The sequence below is a fragment of the Falco rusticolus genome, chromosome 1 (assembly GCF_015220075.1).
Source record: "Falco rusticolus isolate bFalRus1 chromosome 1, bFalRus1.pri, whole genome shotgun sequence".
NCBI lineage: Eukaryota > Metazoa > Chordata > Aves > Falconiformes > Falconidae > Falco > Falco rusticolus.
Window position 1 is genome coordinate 83,210,773 of NC_051187.1, and position 26,747 is coordinate 83,237,519.

Sequence of the window (26,747 nt, forward strand, 5' to 3'; positions counted from 1 at the left end):
TCTTCAAATGAGAATTTAACCCCACCAAGCACATATAAATGATAAATATAAGTTATAATGACTCTTTCTTTCCTACATAGGTCACTGGTCACCATATACAAGAGGAAAAACCTTTCTGGCTGTAACCCTTGTTCTCTATGAATTTGTTCTTGAGCAAGATCGATCTCGCGTGCATTTTAACAACAGCAAGAGTTGTAACATACCACCAAACCTCCCAAATGCACATTTGATGCAATGAAGGCCATCAGTTCTGGGAGGATTGTGCTTGAAGCTGAGTGAGACTTACAGCTAAGACTTACTACAGTGAAAATTGCTGTTCCTTTTCCTAAGTGCTTTGGGTTAAAAAGCACTGCAGATGCAAACAAAAGAAGAAATGATAAAAATGCACAGCATGGTTCCAATTCTTGAATGAAAAACAAGCTGGTAGGCTTAAAGTCACAAGCTATATTTGTTGCTTGAGTTCTTGGATATCCTAGTTCAATAGTTTCTCTTACTTGGCTTGACAACAGAGGAGCTTTGTAAAGAAATTAAGGCCTTAATTCAACTGCACACATTAGGAAGACTGCAATTTATTTCCAGTGATTCAGGGGGTCTGTAGAAGGCTGATAAAGAACTTGTGCTCCTAATTGCAAGGATTTTTCAAAACTGAAAAGAACCTCTTGCAAGTGTTTCACCAAGCAAACAGCTATTTTAAACAAATGATCAAACCGAGGATAATTCAGTACCATACATACCCTGACCCTCTCCATCTGTGTGCTGAAAGGGTAAAGCAGCTCAAAGAGAATCAGCCCCAAAGAAAATATATCCACTTTGTGCGAATAGGTGTTCCCACAGATCTGAAAATTCAAAATTAGGGTTAGATCAGTGAAGCTACTCACTCTATATAATTATGTGCAACGTAAACAACACTCTTTCAAGTCAACATATGGAAGTGATTAGCCCTGTGCAGAGCTGAAAACTACAGGACAGGCACACTGGCAAACTTCACCAAATAAGCATGCACAAGCAATGTCCTGATCATCAGCTCCTCTCTGCAGACCCAACTGCAAAGCAAAATGTTTCAATTCACTTAAACCTCATGCACAACAGTGTGTCCTTGCTCAATTAACTTTAACACAGTTATCCTTCTACTATATTAAAAGCAAGATAAATGAATGCATCCAAGTATGAATAATTAGACACTTTTTTTGCTATAATAAATATTAAAATGCTAATTTTGGAATTCAGTTTAGCTCAAAACTCTACTTTGATGAGAAAACATTTAAGTAACTTGATTGCAACAATTTACTAGAAAAAGTGCCTGATCTTTGAACTCCCAGGAATTCAGGTGTCTTCCCAGCACTGCCAGATACAGCTTTAGAGCAGAGAGCACAAACCTGTTCTGGGCTCATGTAGAGTTTGGTCCCTACTTGTCCTGTGTGCCTGGCATAAGCTGGCATTGGGGTAAGTACCGATTCCTCCTCCTCATCTTGGTCCATAGCAGTTACCAGTCCAAAATCCCCAACCTTTACTATGTCATCCATTGTGAAAAATATATTGGAAGGCTACGAAATCAAACAGGTAAAAAGAAAAAAAATATTTAAGTAATAAACAAGTATGTGTTCAGTAGATATAACACTTTCTTGTAATTCAGTTAAGCCATGCTGTCAAGGCTAAAAAACACTCATTAAACATCAGGTTAGCAGAACCAGTTAAGAACCTTTGCTATTCAGGAAAAAGGAATTACTCCTGCATTAAACAGTCTCCCTTCCAGAAACTCAAGACTACTCATTTCTTGTCATCCAATAGAGGTTTACTAGCACTACACAGGTCTGCTGAGTAACACACACAAAAGTCAACAGCTGTTGGGAATAGCACAGTAAATTATCCAACTCTCTGTCACATGGCAAATTCACACCAGATGCTGGAGTTCTGAACTCCTAGATTTTTTATTCTGTTCTCTGAGCGCTAAACTCATTTGCCATATTAACTGGCATGTAGTGTGTCATCTTTATGGTAAATTACAGATACATTGGACGTCTGGGAACAAGGTCTACTTTTCAGTTGGTATTGTGCAGTTTAACTGCAGGAACGGTTGTTTGCATAACAGAATTAAAAGTTGGTTTTTAAGAGAAGCTTAAGAACTTTGCAATTCACAAGAGCAGCAACAGTGATGATCTGGCTTAACTCTCCTTCAGCTTGTTTGCCACGTACCACCATCCTTGGCTTAACCTACTGATAAAAGAGACTGGAACTGAGATGCCCCCTTGCTAATGTTACCTATTGCACATGGTTTTTCCAGAGATTTGCATTCTGGCTGATAGAATAGCACACACCAAATGAATGACTTTTTCTTTGAAACATGACTGCTCTACCTCAGTTAAATACGGACAGACACACAGTTTTGGGGGATGAACAAAGTGATCCTGCAAGGGGGAAGAAGCAGCAGGATTATGTACAGGGAAAGGGCCAAGGCATGGTAAACAGGCAGGTGGTGCTGGGCAAGCTCCTCTCATGGCTCCTGGACCTTCCAAGGCTGGGAGACCATGGGCCATGCTTTGTTGGTATAAGCCCTGGAACAGGAGGCAGACAGATAGAAGGGCAATATTTTTCCACAAGATTAAAGGACTACAAAGCTGACCTATTTCAAAGTCCATCTGACTTCCTCGGTTAAAAACAAACCCACTCTGTGCAAGAGAGAAACAGGACAGAAAAAAAGCACTACAGAAATAGTTACATATAACTTGTTAGTTCCACAATGCCCACATCCTGCCTCTCAAACTGCCTTCTGAGCCAGTTCTTATCTCCCACTATATTTTCCTGTAATGAATGTCATGCTCTTTGGAGTCACAGCTCATTTAGTGCACAAAAGCTACTACCCTGTAAACCCAGTGTCTCCAGGCTCTCTCTCAAGCATTTACATGGCACCCACCCTCTGACTGCACAACCACCTTGTCAAAAATCTTTTTTAACAGAATTTTGATGCTCAAGGCACAGACGTCTCCATTAGGGTTTGTATCCCATCGCCTTGTTCTCCATTCCCCTCCTACACCAACAAACACACAAGAAGTCAACAAGATCTGTCTTGCTTCATGCAGCAAATCTCTTCTTAACAGAAAGTTTTATTTCTCATACTTCTCTGGCTGAAAACAGACGGTCTCTGAATAGGCTGGCATAAGAACAGGCTCTCTGCTGTTGTAAAGTACCAGCAAAAATAAGCCATCAAGACTGCATTTGGAAAGAGGAAGTCTAAGGCAGATGCACACAATTTTGATTTAAATTAGAAGAATATAAACACCCTCTAGTTTAGTTATCTTGCCACCTGCACAAAGAAATTTCCCTCCAGATTCTTCAATCAGAACAAAGATTCCCATTTTTTTCATAGCTACAAATAAGCTACTCATACATCTGGAAGGCTACTGTTTAATTCAATTAATGCTGCAAAATGTATCTAAGACTGTTCTTGCAGTTCTATGAAACTCGTAATTTCTTTTGAACTGTCAAGCATGACCACAGCTTATCCTGGGAATAACAGTAAATTCACTTGACAGACACACTTCTGTTTCTGTACTTCATTTTCTTCAAAACAATTTGAACTGTGACCTATTCACTTGCATATCTAAATTCCTGCCATCTTGTCATTATGGTATCTCTGATTAGCAGGAGCCTAATTAGTGCAACTCAGTGTGCACTGTTAATTTAAAAGATATTCTTGAGTTTTTTAACATACATGCATACAAATTTATTTTCACATAGATCAACCAGTTTTTGTTGGTGCCAATAGGTGCAAGAACTGGCCTCTGCTACCAGCTAGCTCTGCCTCTAGCAAAGACGAAACAGCTTTGCGGGTTATTCGCTTATTAGCACTGGCACAAACCTAGGGCCACATGACCAATCTCTTGGCACGAATCATAAAATTAGGTGAGATCTGTTCCAAGAAGCTTCTGAAAATTATACCAAAAAATTAAATATACTGGCTGTTGTTTTGACCAAATTAACATGACAGAGGAATAAACTTCCAGGATCCAAAAATAACATCTATACGTGCATGGGAACTTTTCTGAAGGAGGCAATTGTTCAGGGAGAGTGTTTCCAAGTTGTTTATACCAAGTAAGCAAAATAAAATCTCTTGTTCAAACTGCTGCCAGCATTGAACTTTTACTATGTTCCAGCAAAATGCTACACACCTGCTGATTAAGACTAACAGAGTTTTAAGTGAAGCTGTACATAAGCTTTACTGAACAGCAATCTCAGTGAAGCCTGCAGTGTTACAACTGACAGTATTATTAAGAAAGGTTATTAATTAACATGTCCAGCAACATACTAGCATAGGGATTTAATTACTTTTCTGGTCAGTTTCTCAAGCACTAAAGATTTTTCAGATAGCTGGTTCAAGGTAATTGCTCAATGCTGATGGAGAAAGAAAATATTTGGATGGGTGTGAGAGTTTTTCTAACTTTGACATACCCTTTCAGTGTTACTGAATTTGAATGCCCTTTTACTGCAACATTCGAGATGGTATTTTTATCCTTTGTTTCTACCGATATCAAATTATTTCCATTTGAGAAGCTATAACAACAGTCATAATCATTACAGTACTTACCCCACTGAGGTAGCTACGAATGCCTCCTCAAATAAGCGAAGAGAAACAGTAACTACCTCTCCACCACATGGCAATATCAATCGATTTCTCAGAGCTTATAATAATAATAAGACTAACTTCAGCTGGGGTCTTCAATTACATTCTGGTATTTGGTAACACATACTGACTCTTCCAGTGCTAAAATTTCCAGCAAAATTAGGCACCACCATAGGATCAGAAGCGAAATGAAAGAATAGGTACAAAAAGTTACTCCTGACTTCTGTTACATTAAACACCAGAGGTAAAAAACACCTTTCCCACTCTTAACCACCTGTATGTTACCAGATGTTAAAAAGATTATGAATCCTTCAGAAAGTTGCATTGTGATAACCGGCATTGACTCAGAATTCAACTCCAGGTCAGTTCACATTTCAGTCCTAGAGCAGTTAATACTTAATTTTTACTTTCTCTAACCAGGAGTAACAGTAACACTGCTGCTCTTAGGCAGTATTGCTATAGAAAGAAGAAGGAAAATACCAGAATTAGAATCATAGAATCATTTAGGTTGGAAAACCAACAGTAAGCTTAACACTGCCACATTACCTGCTTCACTTGAAACTGTAGAAGAACCACCAAATTAACTTGCTTTGCTACACAGCTCACGCCACACAGCTCAGCAATGAACAACCCTGTATAAAGAACCTGAACTAAAAATGCCATAAAACAAATGCAAATTATCTGTGCCAGGTACAAGAAGTCTTGCTGTAAGAAAATTTTTAATTGCAATAACGAATGATTATTGTTTATTTCCAGGAGCACTGCACCTCCAGATTATTGTAAAGACACTAACCCAGCTTTTGTAACACCCATGCTGAGGTCACTGATAAGAGTCAACTATTTTAGCAGGACTTGTCTCCAGTGCCATATTACTCCCACATACAAAAAAATTTTACCTGTATCCACACACACAGCATCTGCCAGTTTAAAGCAGAACCTGATGCTAAGCTAAACAGCCTGGCTCTCTGTATTAGGAGCAGTCAAATTTGGAACTGCTGATGTTCAAGTTTGTAATGCAGTGGAGGGATAGCTGCCCTGTGATGCTGTGTGAGTCAGTCCGTGTTTTTCAGGAATTTTACAGCACCAGAGACTTTTGTACGATACTTTAGGCACAGATAATTCAAGTTGTGATAGCCCCAAAGATAACCTCACAGCATTAAACCAGAAAACATTTGCCTGTAGGACACAGCCAGTGACAGAACCAGTTACAAACAGAATCTGCAAAGTTCAGGCATTCAGTGATGATCATGACCACAAATAAATAAGAAAAAACCCCAACACATTTCCAACAGTAGCCTCGGAATACAAACCTTGAGATCCCTGTGCATTAATCCTTTGCTATGCAGAAAGTCAACTGCTTCAGCTATCTGCAGAAATATCTGCAGACACTCTGTCCTTTCCCTCTCCTCTATCATGCATCTTCTGCTCATCCAGTCTTTAAGATTCTCTTTCCTGCAAAGCTGCATCTGGATGTAAAGATACACCTTTGGAGAGGTGGGTTTGACTTTTTCTGCAATATTTTTAGAAAGGTCCAGGCTTAAGCTTGTTGGCCTTGGTGGAGAAACGGAGAGGGGACTTCCTGAAGCAGATTTCTTGTTATCAGATTCCTTTGTACTTTTTGCCTTATCCTCAGAAAGACTCTCATCATGTGAAACATCAACTTTATCTTCCTTACTAGAAGCATTTCCACAACCAGAATCCTCAAACACAATAGAAGAGGAGGTCCCTTCCCGTAGGTGCACAACAGGAACAGCTGAAGAACAAATTTCCAAGGAATGACTCAGCTCGTTATTGTTGATAGTACTGTCTTCTACATCACAGCCTGTAAGGACACTGTCCTGAAGGTTTAACAGCAGATCTTCTGACTGGTGTAGGTCCCTGTTTTCCGTGTTAGAAAATTCCAGAGGAGAAAACTGGCTTCCAGATGAATCAGACTGGCCACAGGGTATTCCCACAGACCTTACCCTCTCTGACGAAGTGGCAATAACTTCAATGTGCTCCTTTGTAGAAAATGGCTCTGTTCTGATCTTGAATGAGGGGACATCCATTGGACTGGGAGAACTGAGTGGCCAATCAGTGCTAGAAGAATAAAATCAAGAGATCAGTACTACAGAACATCATTCCACTAGAAATGCATTTTCAGAAGGCCAGGTTTTAACAGCTGCTATCTCTGAGAACCATGTCATACTGTAACAGTAAATGACTACCCAAGTGTGGGAATCACTAAATAACCAGGATTTAGTGTCCATTTTTCTTAGCGAGGATAATGTTTTCTTATTGAGACAAGACTGTTAATAAAGGAAAATTTAGCAAGCTCTACTGCCTGGATTCCCAATGTGCAATGAGGCTCATCTTCTACTTGGAAAAATTCAGTCCTTTAGAACATGCATTGCAATGACTATTTAAAGTACCTTGGAAGAATTACAGCTGTGAAATGTTAATTTGATGCCTGAAATATAAAGGTCACCATACGCTAAAAATTGTTAGGCATGTTACGATGTTACTATTAAGACCACTAAGTAGTCTTGTATTAGGCCTCATTCTTTAAATGCTAACATACATACACTTTTTCCTTTCTCTAACATCCTCTAACTCCTTTATCCAATTTTCCATTTTTAACCTACTTCTACCAAGCTTTATAAATCGTCACTCTGATTATTCCTCATATATTTCTACTGAAATAAATTCATTGAAGCATTGGAGTACTGAACCAGATCACTCTAAACCAAGACAACAAAGAGGAGGAAAGCGGTGGAAAGAAACAAAGAGGACAGAGATGCCGAAGTTTAAAACTGAATCAAAGTAGCAGTGCTCCAACCTTCCAGCCACCCGAAGATTCAATTACAGAAGTTAATTAAGAACTACAAGATGTTTCCTAGGCTGAAAGAAGGACCTTAACACAACAGAGGACCCCAAAATTGAGAGATGCTATGCACAAATATGACAAATTTGTACCTTGTTCAATTGAAAAGTTGACAGGTTAAGTTAATAACCACCTCTTTCCTACACAGTCTTCCCTTCTTCCTAGATCATCTGCCAGTTCTCCAGTTCTGTTGATGTACAATCTCAAATTCAACGGTTAAAAACCCCATGAGTTACCTTTCATCTTTTAACCACTGTTCATCCATCTTTTCCTGCCATCTCTCAGGTGGAGCCTCCAGCCACGCGTTGAAATACCGAACAATACCTGGATGTTCAAGTTTAGCTAATGCCTTGACTTCCCGCATCACCTTTTCACGAGCCAGTTCTCTATGATTTGGGATGAGGAGAAGAACAGAGACATGGTCACATAAAGCGACAGCATAGTACAGAAATTTCTGCAAAGGAATTTAATCAAAGCTAGCCCAGTATAAATCAGGCCAGTAGTATAGCTCTTCACACCAAAAGACAGATATGTCTTAAAAGTCCCCAGAGTAACTCCTTTAGGTTAGAGGTGTAGAGGAGCAGTATGTGCTCATAACAGCTAAATGTTTAGTCATCCCTTTTCCAATAATTACAGGCAGCAAAACTGAGAAAAAAAAGGTTCATCTTGCTCTCAACTGTTCAGAAGGATAGAAAAAAGACCACTAAACAGCAATATTCTACAGGGATATAGAAGACACTGATACAAAAGATGACAGACAGTAATAGCTTAGTATTTCTTTTTTAATTGGCATAACATAAGGAGACTGCATAAAGACTATTTCCGTTCCTTGGACAGGAAAGCAGGTAGCCTGCTATCTTTTATCTTATTGAAGTAAATAATCTCTCTTCATAAGACTGTAATTGGATCAAATTAAGTCAGATGGTTTTATTTAATGGGTTTGAATATGCTTGGAAAAGAAGAATTTAGGCTACCTTAAATTTCTGAACAAAACCTTTAATCTTAAATAGTCACACTTATTTAACACATTAAAAAAAATAGTAATTCTAGATTTCATAGCTTTACCCCCTCCCTCTACTGGCCTGCCTTTTGCTGTTCTAACTTGAGATTTCCAGAAGCAGTGTCTCCCATCTCCCACTAAAAGGAACTGCTGCAAGCTCTGTGTAGGGTAATTCAGCAGCATGGCTTGACCACCTATGACTGAAAGAAAAGGTAGGGGTTGTGGGACCAGAAAATGAAACAAACGGACAAATGGAGTCAGAAAAGCTGGTGAGGGAGAGAGAAAAGAAAGAGAAGGTGGAGTAGGAAAGGTAAGGAGAGGAAGGAGAGAAGCAAATTAACAGTGCTACAAATAACCGGTCCTGTTATCAAAGGTTCTATTCATCAAGGAAATCAAAGGAGTTCCCATGTAGCCGCAGCATCCTCACAAGGGTCCTGCCACGCAAGTATTTTAGCCAAGCAGATCACCCTTCCGCTGTGATCACATATGCCAAATTCTCGATGCCAAAACTAAGACAGGCCCCCCATTAAAAACTGTATCATTCATCCTAATGAAATATCTGGGAAATCAGTTCAGGAACAGATGGTTCAGTGTAGGATGGGCTCCTACCATTCATTCATTCATGCGTTACTACTTCTGTATCTCAACAAGCTCATTCATTACCTGTTAGGTAAGCGGATCCTTTTGATAGCATAGTTGCAGTCGTCTACTTTATTTCTGGCTTCAAAAACTACTCCAAAACCTCCACGACCCAGGCACTGAATTGGTTCAAAATCTGTCAGATACCTGGGAGGAGAAGGATGTGAGGAAAAGACAGAAAAATGGAGGGAGGACAGAAGAGAAAAATGTGTTAGTATAGATAGAAAAAGTCATCTATGACTAAGAGTGAAATATTTCTGCACAAGCAAATCATGCTGAAAGACTTGAAGCATCTCTTATCTTTTATCCCTGCTTCCCCACTCAGGCAATCAGATGGTTACCTATTTACGCAATGGACAGTTGCTGATTATGCATTTATTCAGTGTGTATCACAGCACAGGAAGATGCACATGACAAACTGAATTTTTCAGAATATCAGGTTGCATGCCTACTGGATCATGGACTGTGAATATGTAGCCTGAATTTCTACACTCAAACTGGGTGGTGACCGCTGAGTATTTTCTAAATCATGATTTGCCTTTAACCCCACCCCAAATAACTATTTTTGTAACTAGTCCTTCTAAGTATCCCTTCTGAAACATCACTGTTCTTAAAACTTCACTTCCTTTCTTATTCTTCCTCATTTTACATACAGTTCTTACTTTCAGTGGGTTGCAAATGTACAGGAAATGGTCACATTTTCTCCAGAGTATCGTGGCATGCCCCTATATACCCTTCTGCCTTCACCAACTTCTTTGTAACAGCAACAAAGTTTAATTCCAAATATAGTCTGCTTATTCTGCAGTGTATATAAAACATCATCTGTTTCCATCTGCAAGTGCGTTTCTCTGCTTTAATCCGTAAACACAGGAACAGAGGGAATAAAAACAGTGATTAAGACCTTCAACAATCAATCTTCCATTTTACATGTCAGTAGGAAATGTGAAAGCAACATTCCTGATCACAGGTATCCTGTAGACTCTCCGGAATTGCTCAGACTAATCCTAACTGCAATCTCCTGTTGGTAATGTGGTGACAGGGTTCTTTGTGCCAGCTGCCAATTATCCTGCAAAGTCAGAGGACTAGGGTAGGTAAAAACAACTGAACATCTGCTCTTTCTTCCAGATAGTACTAGTTATCACACTACCTAAAAACCCTGTACACGTGGTGTTGAACTGAGCTCACCTTGACACGTATCCAGAGTTCTTGATGTCACTCCAGCTGCTGTCTTTAACATCTCCACAAGCGGTCTCATATTTACTATCAGTCTGACACTGTGTTTCAGATTCCTTCCGCAGCTAACAAGGGTTGCCAAAACAAGAACAAAAACCAACCAAACAAAAAAATTCAACTCCTTAAGTACTTGAGACCAATTTGTACCCCTAGATGTGGCATTAAATAATTTCAGTGTAAATATCTCCAAAGACACCAGATACTGTTGAAGCAGTCTAATCCGCTTGCTGAAGCAGTTAAGCAAATTGCACATGACAGCTGACAGATAGATTAAACAATAAATTTAGGCTTTAGATTTTGTTATCTCATTGGTAACTTACTAATACTACTCATTGCAGACTTAAAACCAAAAGAAAACGCTAGAATAACATCTTCTCTATTTAGGATTCAGAAAAAAATACTTACTCTGCTGTAAGGATGGGGATGGAAAAGTTTGCGTACGATAAAAGTTGTGGCCACAATGCAAAATATAATGGTGCCAACAATTTCTTTCCACCAGTGAAGCAGAAGCACAGGATCTTTTTTGCGAATGTTCTTGTAATTTGTATCATCAAAAAATCTAACAGTGATCTGGGTGCTACGTTTATTCCTCTCTCTCTTGTAGTAGGGTAAGTAATAACCATTATCTGTGTATAAAAGACACAAAGAGGGCACAGATTTACTTGTAGGTAACAACAAAACAATTCTGTCTTCTCATTAATAGGCTTCCTCAACAGACACAGGGTATTTTTGTCTGCATGCCCTACGATTTTAAATGGCACATAAGCAAATTCAGTTAATCAAGGTTGTGGACTCCACAGTGACTGTGTCTCCCATCACAGTTTTCCACTTCAGAAGGCCTGACCACTGATAGCTTTAAACCAGAATATCTTCCCTATGGAAAACTTCATACCACCCTGCTGACTCTCTAGCACTGTTAGCAAATTTTGAAAAAAATAATTCACAAGCTTCTTCCACTCAGACCAACTACCAGTGGCAATGACAGTACACTCAATACTTCTGCAGTAGCAATTCTGGCACCCTGAAATGCTTTGTGTGGCACTAATTGTACATACACCATAATTTGGAAATCCTAGTTTGGGCAATAATTTGGTAGTTCACTGAATGTTACAAAGAAAAAATACACACATTTAAGATCACACAAATAGCCACTTACTGAATTTCACAGATAACAGAATGGGTAAACCTGGCTATCTGGAACACCTCAAAATTTGGAAACTCCACCTACCATATGGGTACTGCAGAACTGAAAGCGCTCCGTTACTGTACTCTTCATGAGAATACTTGTCATTGCTGAGACACTTATCAAATTCATCAGACCCCACCAACACTGGAGTCCTGGAAGGAGAATCTAAGCATAGAAGGGACATAATTTTATGAGAGGAATTGTAAAAATTCTGTTCTTATATTAATTTAATGAGAACTCCAATTGCATAATCTTAGAAAATGTCTCTTGGACCAGACCACAAGAACCAAAATTCATGACAGGAAACATTAAGAAGGATGTTTTAAGGTAACAGTTACTTAACACCTCTCCCCCTTGCAAAAGTAATAGTGTTGGATGAGTCAATTCACATCACTGCAAAAACCTTTCTCCTCTTTTTGTTGAAGAATTTGATTTGGAAGACCCAACATGTCATTATTAAAAAGACCCTAACAAATCCATAGTAAAATCAAGCAGACATTAAACATTTAATTAGAAAAAAAATATATTATTAATAAAGCACAGAGACAGTTCCTGAAGTGGTTTGCAGCTGGAAACATTAGACTAGTTTGAAACGTACTGGAAATCAGAAAGATGTCCTGTCTTTTCAGAGCTAAGACTGGTAAATGAAACTGAATTGTTACTTACGGATTAAAGGTTTCCATTTGATTTTGGGAAGAGGAATAATTGCATTATCATTCCTGGATTCCAGAGCCTTTGGGTTGGTTGGGAATTTCTCAGAAATTCTGACTGACGACTGAAGATACAACTGGCCCCTGTACATACCTAAGTAATAAACCAGAGAACATACTAGTCTTAAGATTTAGTTCTCTTCACCCCAAGTATAAAATTGTCCAGTTAAAATATGTGGTTAAAAACATTTTGGAAAATATTTCTTTCTATTCTGAGAATCTGAAATACTGACTCTGATTGCTAGGCTGGATGAATTCAAGTAATAAGTTTCCTCTGTTCTAGAAAAGCAAGAGATCAGGACATCCCATTTCCATTGTTGGAGGGCTGGTGCTACAATAAAATGCCAGGAATTTTTAAGAGCTATAAAGCCACTTGGGCTTTGCATAGGTAAGACTTCTTTCAAACTTCCTACCGTTATTAATACTGGTACAGAATATTCCTCAACAGCCATTACCAGGATGGCTGGAACAATCTGGCTTCTTCCTAGTGTTATTCTTTATCTGTGTAACCACTAACAGGAAAGCTGCAAGGTGTAAAGTCTTACAGAAAAAGGCTAAAGCAAACAAATTCTTAGAAAACCAAAGCACGTTTACCTCCCACAGACAGACAGACAGCTGACAGGAAGAAGGACCTGGGGCCACTCTACTTCAAATTGTCACAAACCACATCAAATTAATTCCGACAGCTGGATGAAAACTTAAGTCACATAAAATCTTAACTGAAATTTCTTCATGGTAAGTTAGTGTAATCAGTGTAGAATAAAAAATGAATGTGACAAACTGGCAGGCTGGAGGGAGGCACTGCTTATTGCTTACTGAGCAATAAGACTACCTTTTACTATAAACCTATCTTTAAAGGTTTCAAGACTTTCAATTATCTCCAATGTACTGAAACTACAAAGCAGTGAACATTTCAGAATCAAGATGAAAAGGTTTATGGTTTTGAAATGTTTTGGTTTTGCAAAAGGACAGAAAAATAAAGTCAAGCTTCTAACTAGCACTGTTTAAGCTAAACAGTCATAGATATTAATTCTGCCATAGCCAAAGGTATGACAATTACCTTCTGTAATTGTCAGAATTTCTAAGAGGGGTACACAGAACTCTGACTTTGATTGACAACAGCAGAGATGACCAGAGCAGGTTAGGACAAGGTAAGAACTGATCTCTACCTTTTGAAAGTTTTTAAATCAAGTCAAGGTGCTTTTCTGGGATATATACGTTAGTGAAGCCTCGGTTGTGGGGCTTTATAAAGCAATGTAGGCTAAATTTAACAGTCTTCATTATGCAGAATATCAAGATTGGACATGTTACAGCTCCTCTTAACTGTAATCTACCAGTACAGAAAGCTCTGCTTTATTACAACCTCAACAGAGAAAAGAGCAATGTTTACTATAAAAAATGCTGCCATCAGTGTCTCACCTAAATAGACGCTGGATTCTGTGGCCCCTCTGGCGGCTTCCACAAGATCTTCTTCATCTTCCAATACTTCATTGTTCGCAGTATAACTTGTGTCATCAAACAGACTGATTGGAACTACTTTGCCATCCTTAACCAGCCATGCAGAAGCAATTGGAGTGCAAAACTGAAGAAGAGAGAGGTAACTGGAAAATTAATGTTGCATTAACTAAACATTGCATAAGAGTAATGCTAAACAATGCACTTGAACTCCTTGATTTAGTTTTTGTAACAGATGTAGCAGTTCAAAGTAAGGCCTTCAGTTAAAAAATTATAAGCAGATGTGTGCTTCTTTACAAAGACAGCACTTGAAACCCAAGATGAAAGACGTCATCTATGATGCTGCAAAACTTATACTTTTGTAACATTTAATATTCTTTCTTTTGGCCTACCTGGTATTCCCATTCCAGATGTCCTCCTCGTCTGTTAAAAGCCATCACCTTCCAGTCAGCTACTGAGACCTTTATCACTGTATCTTTCATCATAGCCTCCTGCTCATCCACATCCGAAATTATTTTTGTTTCTTCTTTATTCATACTTGATTTAAAATTGCTTTCAATATAACCTGCCCTAGTTTCAATATCTGGGACATAGCGCAGCTCAAAGTGACCAACGCTGAAATTCCACCTAAAAGAAAAAGAGAAAAACTTTGTAGAAACAATTAATATATTCGAAGGAAGTCCCAAATCCTCCATCCAGAAGAATCTTAAACCTGTACTTGGCCTGTATTTTCACAGTAAACTCTCAGACTGACAGGAGAACACAACTGTACCAGGAGGGGGAGTGCTAATCCAGAATACAAACCAAACAAGCTGAGAAATCTTGTCCAACATGATGGGAGAGTTAAGAAAACAGCTGGTAAAGTAGGGCCAATGGCATTAAAGGTTTAGTTCATGGAGAGAGCAATTAAAATCACCAAGTAGTACAGCTGGGTCTGTTTAGTAGGAAAACTTTATGTAGCTGATAAGTAACAAATATAAAGCATTTAGGAAGCAGCATTCTACACAAGACATACTGTTCTTCGTTAATAAAGCAGATATAATTTGAAACGTAAAGTTTTTCAAGCTGAGGGAGGGACAATGCCTTTTTTATTTATTTTAACCCCACACACGACCTAACACAGAATTCCCACACACAATCTAACACAGAATTTCTTTGGCAGGTACTTCATGAAACAAGGACTGCTTGTGTCCCATTGGTTAACACTGAAAAAAGACAACAGCATAAAGAACACAGAGTTGCCTTGCACAGCCAAAAGATATTTAATTTTTGTAAACCAACAAATTAGGGCAGAAATAGAAAATTATTTTCAAAAAGAGAAAGAATAATTCTTTTATTTTTTCCATGATACAGCTGGATGCTGTAGAGAAGATACAGATGTGAAAGGATGGCAAGTTTGTGTCTTGAGCAGCAAGAAGGGGGAAAAAATATTTCTTGAACAGTATGTTTGGGTACTCAAAAGTTTTTTAGGACCAGTCTAGCAACCACCAGAAGCCCAAACTGCATGGTAAAAGTTTGGCACATTTTATATATTCAGTTAATTTAGTATATGTTTTTCTTTCTCTCGATTAAAACCCCATGTCTATCCTGTAAATTCCATAGCAGCCATAATGTGTCACCAGGAAAGTACCTCTGTTTCTGACTACAAAGACAGGAAGATTACGGTGTACAAGACGTCATACTATGTTTTTGAAAGATGTGTGTGAAGGAAAAAGCATGTTGTTATGACGTACCTCTCCCTGCCAATATCAGTCTCCAAGAACCACGGAACCCGACATTTCCCTTCATAGACATCTGCTAATCTATTGGAATTCTAATTACGTTATCTGACACACTATAGATACACAACCTGTCAAATCCTGCTGCAAACAGGAGAGGGAGCAGGGGAACAGGGAATGACTAGTTCACTAAATTGTTGGGCAGTTACTGTATCTATGTATGGCAATCAGCCTTTTAAACCTGTATTTTATGAAGTGGGGTTTTGGTGGCTTTTTTTTGTAGTAGAATACGTGTCTGTATTTTTATAGAAATCTTGATGTATTAAAAAAATCAACGTGACAGCAATAGGAAAGATAGTCACAGACTGAACTAGTTTCTACAGCTTGTAAAACAGACCACTTCCATTTGAAATGAACAAAGTAGATTTAAGAATGGGACTCTTAAAAAAAGACAGAAGACATTTTAAAATATCAACTTATAATGAAAGCTGAAGACATCAAGTATAAAAAAAAACCCAGTGACAGTTACCACGAGTAGGTAAAGAACTTAAAAGTGAATCAGTAGGTTGTAAGAAGACTTTTAAACTGTCCTTTTGTACAAGAATCAACAGGTAGAACAAACATTACTGACATTTGCCTTGTGTAGTACAGTAGTGACAAATTCTTTCGAGGTCTGTAAGGAGAAGGAAAGTAACTTTCATTTGATTTTGAGGGAATAAATATGTGTACATATCTTTTCTGTCTAATCAGCTATAAAACTGAAGTTAAAGACATTTTTCAAAAGCACTAAAGAGCAAAGGGGTTAGATCCTAGCTAAATCTGGTGCATTCCTTTGGTCAGATTGTTAATCTAAACTCCCTTGTGCAATTCCTAGTCTAATGAGAATTGAAAGGTCAAACCCTTAAAACATTATGTATTAAGAACTTACCTCTATCGGATTGTTTCTGAACAATTCTTACACTTACTTTTCATTGCCACTGCGTGGTCCAACAGCACGGACCGTTTTCTGGGTTCGGTGTAGTAGGAGAGTCTCTTCCTGTTCTGTTTCATCATCATCCCACCGGCGACAGCCCATAGCTGAGCAGATGTACTTCACCTAAAGGACAAGGCAAAAGACTCGTACATGCTTTGAAGTTCTGAAGAACTTCAAGACAAATAAATGTAATCAACAGCAATATTCAAAGTTAACAATCCTTACAACAGATTTTTGGCTCACAGGCAATTTCAGGCTCACTGATTTTAGACGCTTGACTTGTGGGAAATTGAAAAGTCTGCTTTAAGAGATAAAGGCATCTCAGAACTAGAATTTTCAAAAGATTCTACTAAGCCTACAGTTTGGGCTATTTTGACCACCTTTTGACATTCTGCACATACTTCTAACAGAAAGAAATCTTAAGTCTCTCTTTTCCCACTATTTCTATGGATGCTGACAGAACATTCCTACAAGACCCACAGCATAATTCTGCTTTCATGCTATATTTGTCTTAGCATAACTATTAGCTTCAAATGAAGTACTATTGATTTATATAAAATATTGCCGTCTTTCCCCTTTGCCTTACCAGCTATTAAAGGGGAAAGAAGACATCATTTAACTTTCACAGTCCCACAAACTTTGCAACAGTCCCAATCTCAAACTGAATTTGGATTACATGGGCAACAGTATTTTGAAAAGCAAGTTGAACACACTTTCAGGATGTCTGAATCAACATCAGACTGCCAAAGACAACAGATTGCCCAAACTCTTAACAAGGAAGAGGAGGGCACTATTTCCTGTATGAGGTACCCTTGCTACTGTGAGCAAAGCCAAGAATCAAAGCAGAAACACAAATTTCCTCTTCCTGAACGCTGGGGGAGGAGCAGTCTGTTGGCACACCAGTGCCCTCTGCTATCAGTGAGGAAATCAAAATGATTTCATGAACTCTTGTTTTGGGTCTATCCTTTTTTTTTACTAGTGATCACTCTACACCATACCACAGAAATATTCTACATTAAATTATATGGTCAAAATGAAAAAAACCAACTAATTTTCTGGAAAGCAAACTGGAAGTATAACATTTTTAAATGGAATCTGTTTTTTAACTTGTTTCAAATGCTTCTGACTTAGCAAATGTCTGTTCTTCAATACACAAAGCATATGACTTCAACACGTAAGGAGAACTTCTAAGAAATAGTAAACTCACTGACAACTACAAGTCTTAAACTTTCGCATATGTTGAACATTTTTCTTGTTTTCAACCAGATATCCCTCATTAGTTGTGAAAAATCTGAAATTAATTGTGAAAAGACTGTGTAACCTAAAGCCTTCTTTGAGATGCAGTAAGCTGAACAGCAAAGTCTGTTTCAAGCAGAGCCATATGATAAAGCTGAACTCCTCTCCCAGCTTGGTAGAGAGAGGTCATCCCTCTTATTCCCTCCTCACTCACCTCTGGCTGCAAAACCCCTGTCCCTTCCCTAGAGCTGGCTCTGGCACTCCCCAGCCCCCTGCTGAGCTGGCTACAGCTAACCTAGCACAAAACTAATCCAATAAAAATTGAACAGTTTGCTGTTGGGTTAGCAAATTGAATCAGCTTAGCAAAGGGTGAGACAAGTGTCAATGCCAGCAGAGGGGATACAATGTGAGCTCACACGCAGAAGATTGCAGTGAGGGGCTCAGCCATACCATCTAACTGCACCAGCTGTTAGCCTTACTCCAGCCTGCCGCATTAGGTGCCAAGAAGCTCAGATTCCGCTCTGTTGTGCATGCAGTTATATATCTGAGCTGTACTGCAGTTTAAATCCGACGAGCAATCTGTTTGCAAGACAGTGCTTGAAACACACACAAGGCAATTTTTCAGGCTCTTACCTTCCCTGAGTATGAGCTCAGCCCATAGGTCGTCAAAGACTTCCCCCCAACTAAGACGACATCTTCACCAAATTTGTAGGATGACTCAAGAAGAGATTCAACTGTGAAAGGAACTGCTTCCATGCTCTCTCGATCCCGATCCCACTGGAAAAGGTCCCCATCCAAGGAAGGGATTATCATCTTATTTCCAAATACCTAAAATAATTTAATTGAAGGTTAGCTACCATTTAACCACAATTTTATCAAAACACACAGATCACAAATGGAAACAGAAACACTGTATAAACAAGTACACAGCATTATGTTCCAGTGTCCTACTTTATAGTTTCATACCCTGGAGTCTTATTTTTCAAAGTTATACTCAAGACAGAAAACTTTCAGGTATTCAAATAAAACCTGTATTTCACTATTTTTAGTTTAAAAACAGTTCAGTATGTGACACTTCTTCCACTTTTAAACAAAGCATTTTAAGGCTCAGTCAATTGGTAGATTAGTATTCACCCAAACTATAGAAAATATGATCCAGGAGGAAGTATTCTTGAAGAGACAGTCACTGGCTAAAGTGCAAATTTTGCAGATTATTTGGCATAGTTTTAAGACAGTGGCATTTTAGGTAAAGGCCTACTTCACTGGGTTTTTCTCCAGAGCTGGTTTATTGCTAAACACAAAATCAACCATTCCCTGTATATCAGAATACTGAATTTAATTTTAAAAGAAAATCTAAGGCTATATGTGAGTCTTTTACAGTTAATGACTACTCCAAAATATCTATCCTCTGGTATAGCAGAAAGAGCAGTTACTGAGATCAGAGTCCACATTTCACCTTTGCCTTTCCAGTTAGTTAAATCTAACTTCTTGTTCCCAGAATTTCTTATGTTTAAATATATCATTGCTTTAAAACTTGCCTGGCTTTTTCTTAAACACATAGAGTAGTTAAAAAAAATAATAAAAAATTCTTCATCAGGGTATGGGGTTTCATCCATTACACTCAGATTTTCAAGGAGATCCTAGTTCGGAAGTATGAGTCATTGTCAATGAGTACTAAGGGACTTATTAAGAAACTCATTATCAGCATGATAGACCATAACTAACACTGTGGAGCCACAGTGGCTGTGCCCATCAAGAGCAGCGAGAAACTGTAATCCACATAATCTTAGCTTTTGAGGATATAGATTAACATGGAGATTTTAATGTTTTTTCAGAACCTCTGTCCATTTGGGCAGTACCTTACAACATAATTACACTAAATTCAGATACTTTACACATTAAGATTTAAAGAATACTTCTGGTACATGTTTATTAGTCACTTAAAATACTCGGGTTCAGACTCCAAGGCACAGATGTGTACTATGAAGCCATACAAAAGATCCAGAATGTTTCTGGTTATTATTTCTGGAATCAAAGTGAGGATATGAAACCACATCTTCTGCATGATTAAAATTCTCTCTAACATGAAACTTTTTATTCCTCTAACTGGGTCACAGATGAGCAAACAGCATTAAGCAAAGTTAGGATTCACCTAAACATGAAGGGAAAGACTGATCTTGTAAATGCATGTATGTCATGACTAATACCTCTTCTTAACACTGTTTGACACACCTCATTCAAAGAGGAAATTTAGGTGAGTTACCTGACAATGCTGGTCATGGTATTTAAGATCACTAAAAGATCCAACACTGATGCTTTCTGGCTTTGAAAAGCCTTATGATGACTGACAATTAAAATAGTAACTCTCAGGAAGATAACGTGTAATTGAAGAAATGATAAAAAATAACCCCCTGATAGAAGTGGCAAAGCCCTTTACAAAGCAAAATGAGGTATGCTCTTTCCCTCCAGGTATTTACCTTATGGCAAAAAAGGCCAAACATTCTGGAAGAGACATTGCATGAGATCTGTGATGCACAAGAAATGTTGCCTTATGGCCTACCATTGAGGAGGAAAAATATACACACACGGCTCTTGTGGTTTAACCAGACAGCTCTATCCATCCCCTTACAGAAATAAATCAACATAAAAGCAAAAATTTGTGCAGGGAAGGGTCATTGGTAGAAATCACTTATCAGTGTAAAAATCAAGCAAACAAGTAAGGTTTATATAAACATTCTTATTCAAGAGTAGCCTTGCAATCTTGAGAAACAAAGGAATGCAGATTTTGGAAAATACCTTTCTAAAAACAAAAGATGCCAGTGCCAAAGTTGCAGCTGTAACCATGTTGGAGTATCTTGTTAAAACATTCAACACAGAAGAGTAATACCATAAAATGTTTTATAATATATTCTTTCAGAAACACGTAATAATTTTGTTGACAACTTTTAGCCCGTTACTTGCATTAATAAATCCTCTATTAGGTTTCTCCCTGCACATGGTCCAAATACTTGCAAGTAGTTTGGATGCCTCATCTCTGGCAATATGAGATATTCCATGTGTAAATAAGAATGAAAAGTAAAGGTTCTTTCTATAAGCACCTTTCCAAATACACAAAAGCCAAACCATTCCCTCTACCACTGCCTCAGCACACAGAGCCCAAGCCCAGCAAACCCAGCCATCAACTAACTTCCAAGTCAAATCATGAAGAAATTCTTCTGGCCATCAGTCAGCTAAATCCATATCGCATGGTCAAACTAGATGTGTGGCAGTGGCAGCTAGACAGCCACTTGCAAGTTCAGACTTTCAGATATGCTTGCTGGAAGCCACAGCTGCAATGGCGTTGTAATGCAGCTTCAGACCATCCCACCAGTTTGTGAAGAGAGAAGGCAGTGGTACAAACTGACCATAAATCACTGTTGAGCAAGGCAGACTCTCAGTAGGTAACTCTGAGAGCTCTGGGGACAGTGTGACACTTGTCACCTGAAGTGTTTCCCCTGTCCTTGAAGCTCTTGCTCCAGGGCCCTAGTAGGAAATTTTCTACTAGCAAACGACAGGAAAAACATTGGCCACTTCTTCGAGCCACACACCCAAATGCTTAACATGTTTCATGAAGCTCACTCAGCAACACACATTTGTATACTTCCAAGATACAGGTCAAATCAGGTCATGGCTTGCATGCCTTCAAAAAATCTCTGACAGTGGGGCACTGCCTGCTCATCTGTTAAAACCTTGGTCCCCATAAGCTGTGAAGAAGAGACAAGACCGTTTCGGTCAGCTCTGCTGATCACCTGCCCATGCTCCCAACCTTGAGGGCACCTACGGGAGCAGCAAGTCCTGCGTGACATTGGGAAAGAAAGGCTGAGAAAAGACACAACTGCTGTCGGTGAACACACCAGGAAAGAGAGCAGAGGCAACAGGAAGAGCTACTGCACTGAAGGACAATGCCAGAATACAAGCAGATGGGGTTAAATTGGCTGTGAGTAAGTGCAAGCTAGACATTTCGGTCACTAACCATCACCACAAAGGTAGTATTTCACAACAGAAACAGAATGGGGTGGGGGAAATCCCCTTCTTTTAAGATGAATCTGTCTATAAATGGGATTACATGACATGGTGCTGAAAAGGGACTGCACCTGATTACCACAAAGGTGGTCTTTTACTATAGCAGCTTTATTTGAAGAATGGAGCAGGTATGTAAATGTGCCTACTTGCAGGTGCCCACATACACACACAACAAAAGGCATTTGTGGCCACTTGTGTTGACATCTTCTAAAAGAGCAGTTTAGCCAGAGGTTTTAGAAGGACATTAATAATAACAGCTCCCAAGTTATGCAGCTCATTCTCTGGTACATCAGAAGCAGCAAAGGGACTTTCCTTGAAAGTACTAGCAACTAGCATCGGCATGCGGCTCAGGTAAAGGAATGACATCACCCTGTATCTCAAAAGCATTACCTCATCTCCTAATCCAAGGAGTGAGTCACCCAGGCAGTCAGCTGCAAATCTCTTGGCACAGAAAATGTAGGTTACCACGATGCACTTACACATTCCTCTGATCTGTCAATGTAAATAGCTATTTGTTCAGCTTCACTGGTCAGCAATATGGCACATAATTGTTAAGTGGCTTGTCTTTCAGAAGTAACACTTAAAAAAACCCACCCCACATTAACTATCTAGCCCTAAATGAGATGCTGCTCTTTTGCTCATTAAGAGTTTGAAGCTGAAGTTCTCCATTGGCTCAGCGCTGGGTGCCACAGCCCTATCAGCGGCGCTGGCTGCTCAATCTCCAGGCCGACGGGTGAGGTAATGCAGTTTCTAAAAAGCCTTCACAAAAAAGCAAAAAGGCATAACGATCCGAAATGGCATATGCTACCAGGGAATTTGCTGTCTAGACTCTTTACTGGAAAGGAGGGCACTGCATGCGAGATTCCACAGCAGGTTGATCGGTGCAGGAAGAAAGCTGCTGATTTATAGCAGTGGAGAAAAGGAGAAAAAAAAAAAAAAAAGAAAAAATATAATTGTGTAAACAAAGATCAAAACAAGCTGAAGCACTAAAGCTTCCTTGAGCTGTTTAACCGTTCAGTGTGACATTCACTTCCCATGCCTAACACTCAGTCTCATATGAAGCAAAAATCAAGCCTGTTCACCTGCAGACATACCTGAGACAAGTCTGGTGCCAAAACAGTCAATATTATCGTTTTCAGATGGGCTGGACTTTCCAATAACTCCAAGGAAATAACTAAATGCAGGTAAAATATTTTCCTTGGATTAGGAAGTGTTACATCTTTATGTTTTTCTAACACTTCAGCCTGTGGTTTTCAAACCTTCGTCTTACAATAAACTGCGAGAGCTTCTTTCCAGTTACTAATTAACTAAGACTAGCCTAGATGATCTTAAATGAAAAGGGTACCAATTTTTCTCCTCTATGATTATCTCTACAATAGGATTACTGTAACAAACAGGATCAAAGCCAACATCAGGCACGTTCTTAAGAAAGCAACTTCTCAGTGAGAACTGTGTCTTTTAAGCCCCTTGAAAATCAATCTAGGCCACATATTAAAAGGCACATAAGTCAAGCTTCACACTAAAGGGTATAAACAAGAGTTTGCACAAAGCTAAGAAAGCAATCATTGTATGTTCCACATTTAAAAAAAAATAAAAATCATAGGCCTACAGTAATACAGATATACCCACTATAAATGTTTATAGATTTTTCAGGTGAGATAGATATATATAGATATAGATATATATTTATGCACAAACACACTGAGCAAGGTCTAGAGATGTCCGTAGTTCAGGTTAGTCTGAAACTGATTTATTGTCTGCTGTTTTTTAGTATGCATGCAGGGAGGTATCTGCATAGATGCACTGGTTTATGACTCCCTTCCAATGAAAGAGGTTGTTTCTCCTCCTCAGTTTGCATTTCAGAACGTTAATTCATCTGTTTTCCCTTCAGCTACCTGCAGAAATCCCGAAGCACAGGGTACTACAAGGATAACAGGATACTATTACAGACAGGCAAACCCTCATTAAATAGGAGCAGACTGGGATGAAGGGGCCAACTAAAGTCTAAGGAGATATTTTTTCTTCAAACTTTCTGCAAGGCCCACATCATCACTGCTACCTTAAGGAGAGAACAAAGACCCAGGCACCAGCACAATCTTTTGAAAAACAAAGGCTATTGAGTTAAGCTATTCCACTGCCTAAAGTACTGGTAAAAACCCCAACTATTCTTCAGAGCATACAGTGTTGTTTAACCAGCCAAGGAAGAAGAAAATTGACTGCAAAGAGGAGTCCATGATTTAGATCAGTAAAACGACCTTCTGAGACATGTTCAAGGCCAATGAGGAAGCTAAAGCAGGAAACACCAGCACACAAGTGGTTGTTTTGTCTAAAAAAACTTTCCTTCTTGTGAACACCATTACTTCTGATCTCAGCACTGCACTATTTACAAAGTGTGCATCTGTTCCTGACTACCTCATGTTTTGGTTAACCAGCATATGTACCCAAACCGTCTTCAAGACCAGATCTGTGAGAAAGGCTACACGTGGACATCTGATGAATCAGTATTTGATGGAGCAGTTTACGGAGGCAGGATTTAGCAGCCTTCCTCTACTGAAGAGCTGCCTGTGCCAGAGCAGCACATCAGTGAAGACATGGAAATAGGTTTCATCTCAGCTGGTGTGTGACACAGGAAAAGGGCACACCAGCTCTGCATAGCAACAAGTGAGTGCAGATGTTTCTCACCCGGAGGATGATTTTTACCATCAGGCCGCACAGCTCACCCAGTAACAGTTCACAGGATCTGTCAAGTGACCAGACCTGGTCCCCTGCTCCTGCCCATGTTAAGGTCCTTATGACAGAAGTTTCTATCCATCATGGTCTTTCTTCTCCTTCCACCACCACCCTTACTCCATGAGCTGGTAGTTTCCATTTAGTTTTTCACTGGTTAGAGAAGACCGGACCAAGTCATAAATGTAATTTTCATGGCCCTGTATTTTGTGTATGATGAGTGCATGAAGCGATGCTGTAATCCTGTACCTGGATGAGTATTAGAGAACTAATTTGAAAACTTTTTTTCTCTCTCCTCAAAGCAACACCTGCAACGTCCTTCCAAGAACTTTAATAAATGACTACAGCTGGTATCTCTGTCATGACTCCACACTTCAGATCTTAAAATCTGATCAGGTGTAAGCTACCAGAGTCCCAAGAAAACTGTCTTTTACACAAACAGTGCAAAAAGCAACATATGACAGCAGCTTCAGAGCTTCAGAATTATAGTGTGATGCTGAAGAGTATCTTGTTCAGCTTAAGTTTGCCATTAAAACACTTAGTCCTACTCTGTCCTCTGCCCTCCCTTGAAGAGCCAGGCAGGGAGCTGGACCAACTGCAGCGTGCTAACTAGACCACCCCAGCTTCAAAAGAGATCTGGTCCCCAGTACTATTTGCTGTGCAAACAGATCCTTCTTCTGATGACTAGCAAACTAAAATACCACCATTACTTTAATCATAGTCAAACAAGACTTGGGGTTTTGACTACAGAGATGCCAGCCTGTTCTGCTGCCATGGTAACAGACTTTTAAAAACTCTTCTCTTTGATAATAATAAAAAAACCCAACACATGCACTGTGCTTAAAGAAAGACTATTTTGACATTATTCCATCCCCCTTTAACATTGTACATTTTATTAATAAGAAAAGACCACAACAATCTTCTGGAACTTAAGTGCAGTCTTCCCTGAGAAAAAATGGTGCTGCTGCTACTGAGCCCATCACTGAGCTCCTTAAAACTAATAGCACACAAGGGAGAAGATTAGCGAAGAAAATTAAAATTACCCCAAGCCCTTGTCTCTACAGAAACAGGCTCTATGCAGAAGCTCATTAACCACCATGTCAAAATTGGTACTCATATTGGGTTTGCATGGCAAGGTTCTGGTAGTGAGGGGCCTACAGGAGTGGCTTCTTGTGAGAAGTTGCTAGCAGCTTCCCCCATGTCAGATAGAGCCAACCCCAGCCAGCTCCAAGAAGGACCTGCCGCTGGCCAAGGCTAAGCCCATCAGTGACAGTGGTAGCACCTCTGGGATAACGTTTTTAAGAAGAAGGAAAAGAAAGCTGCGCAACTGCAGTTGGAGAGAGGAGAGAGGCGGGGGGAGAGCAGCAGCCCCACAAGCCCCCAACAGGGCCACAAGAGGCCGGAGCAGTGCCAGGCGCTGAGCAGACGTGGCCCCCAGCCTGTGGGGCAGGCCCTGCCTGTGCCCCCCAGCTCATGGAGGTCCATGGTGGAGCAGATATCCACCTGCAGCCCAGCAAGGGCCTCACACTGACGCAGGGGGATGCCTGATAGAGGCTGTGACCTACTGGCAGCCCATGCTGGGCTCCTGGCAGGGCCTGTGGCCCCATTGGAGAGAAGAGGTTGGGCCGGGGCAGATTTGCTAGCCGGGCTTGTGACCCCATGGGGGACTCACGCTGGAGCCAGCTGTTCTTGAAAGACTGCACCCTGCGGAAGGGACCCTCACTGGAGCAGTGTGTGAAAAACTGCAGCCCGTGGGAAGGACTGATGTTGGAGCAGTTCATGGAGGACTGTCTCCCGTGGGAGGGACCCCACGCTGGAGCACAGCAGGACTGTGAGGAGCCCTCCCCCGAGGAAGGAGGAGCAGCTGATGCAGCATGTGATGGACTGACTGCAGCCCCATTCCCTGTCCCCTGCACTGCTGGTGGGAGTGGGGAGAGAGCCTGGGAGTGAAGCTGAGCCTGGGAAGAAGGGAAGGGGCTGGGGGGAAAGGGTCTATAAGATATGTTTTTATTTCTCGTTATCCTACTCTGATTTGATTGGTAATAAATCAAACTAATCTTTCCTCATGTCCAGTCCGTGAGGGTAACTAGTGAGTGATCTCTCCGTGTCCTTATCTTGACCCACAAGCCTTGCATTATATTTTCTCTCCCTAGCCTGGCTGAGGAGAGTGATAGAGTGGCTTTGGTGAGCACCTGGCACCCAGCCAGGGTCAACCCAGCACAGAGCTGTTCCAGTATTGGGATGTTTTAAGACAATGTTTTAACTGCATCACCACCTCCGTCTCCCCCACAGCTCTCTTGCAGGCTACTTGGGCTCCTATGGCACCA

The 26,747-nt window shown here is 39.9% G+C and overlaps 1 protein-coding gene across 1 annotated transcript in view; it reads right to left on the reverse strand.

Annotated features, from left to right (window-relative positions):
• EIF2AK3 (eukaryotic translation initiation factor 2 alpha kinase 3) overlaps positions 1 to 26,747 on the reverse strand; it is a 45,688-nt gene that overhangs the window by 4,024 nt on the left and 14,917 nt on the right. Inside the window, exons 3-15 of the mRNA XM_037387451.1 lie at positions 18,265 to 18,459; positions 16,388 to 16,518; positions 14,097 to 14,331; positions 13,669 to 13,831; positions 12,206 to 12,343; positions 11,582 to 11,704; positions 10,759 to 10,979; positions 10,306 to 10,418; positions 9,145 to 9,267; positions 7,718 to 7,867; positions 5,929 to 6,697; positions 1,377 to 1,544; positions 735 to 836 (exon numbers count right to left, since the gene is read on the reverse strand). Of these exons, the coding sequence (XP_037243348.1) occupies positions 735 to 836; positions 1,377 to 1,544; positions 5,929 to 6,697; positions 7,718 to 7,867; positions 9,145 to 9,267; positions 10,306 to 10,418; positions 10,759 to 10,979; positions 11,582 to 11,704; positions 12,206 to 12,343; positions 13,669 to 13,831; positions 14,097 to 14,331; positions 16,388 to 16,518; positions 18,265 to 18,459 (2,631 nt within the window). The remainder of the gene's footprint in view (positions 1 to 734; positions 837 to 1,376; positions 1,545 to 5,928; positions 6,698 to 7,717; positions 7,868 to 9,144; positions 9,268 to 10,305; positions 10,419 to 10,758; positions 10,980 to 11,581; positions 11,705 to 12,205; positions 12,344 to 13,668; positions 13,832 to 14,096; positions 14,332 to 16,387; positions 16,519 to 18,264; positions 18,460 to 26,747) is intronic.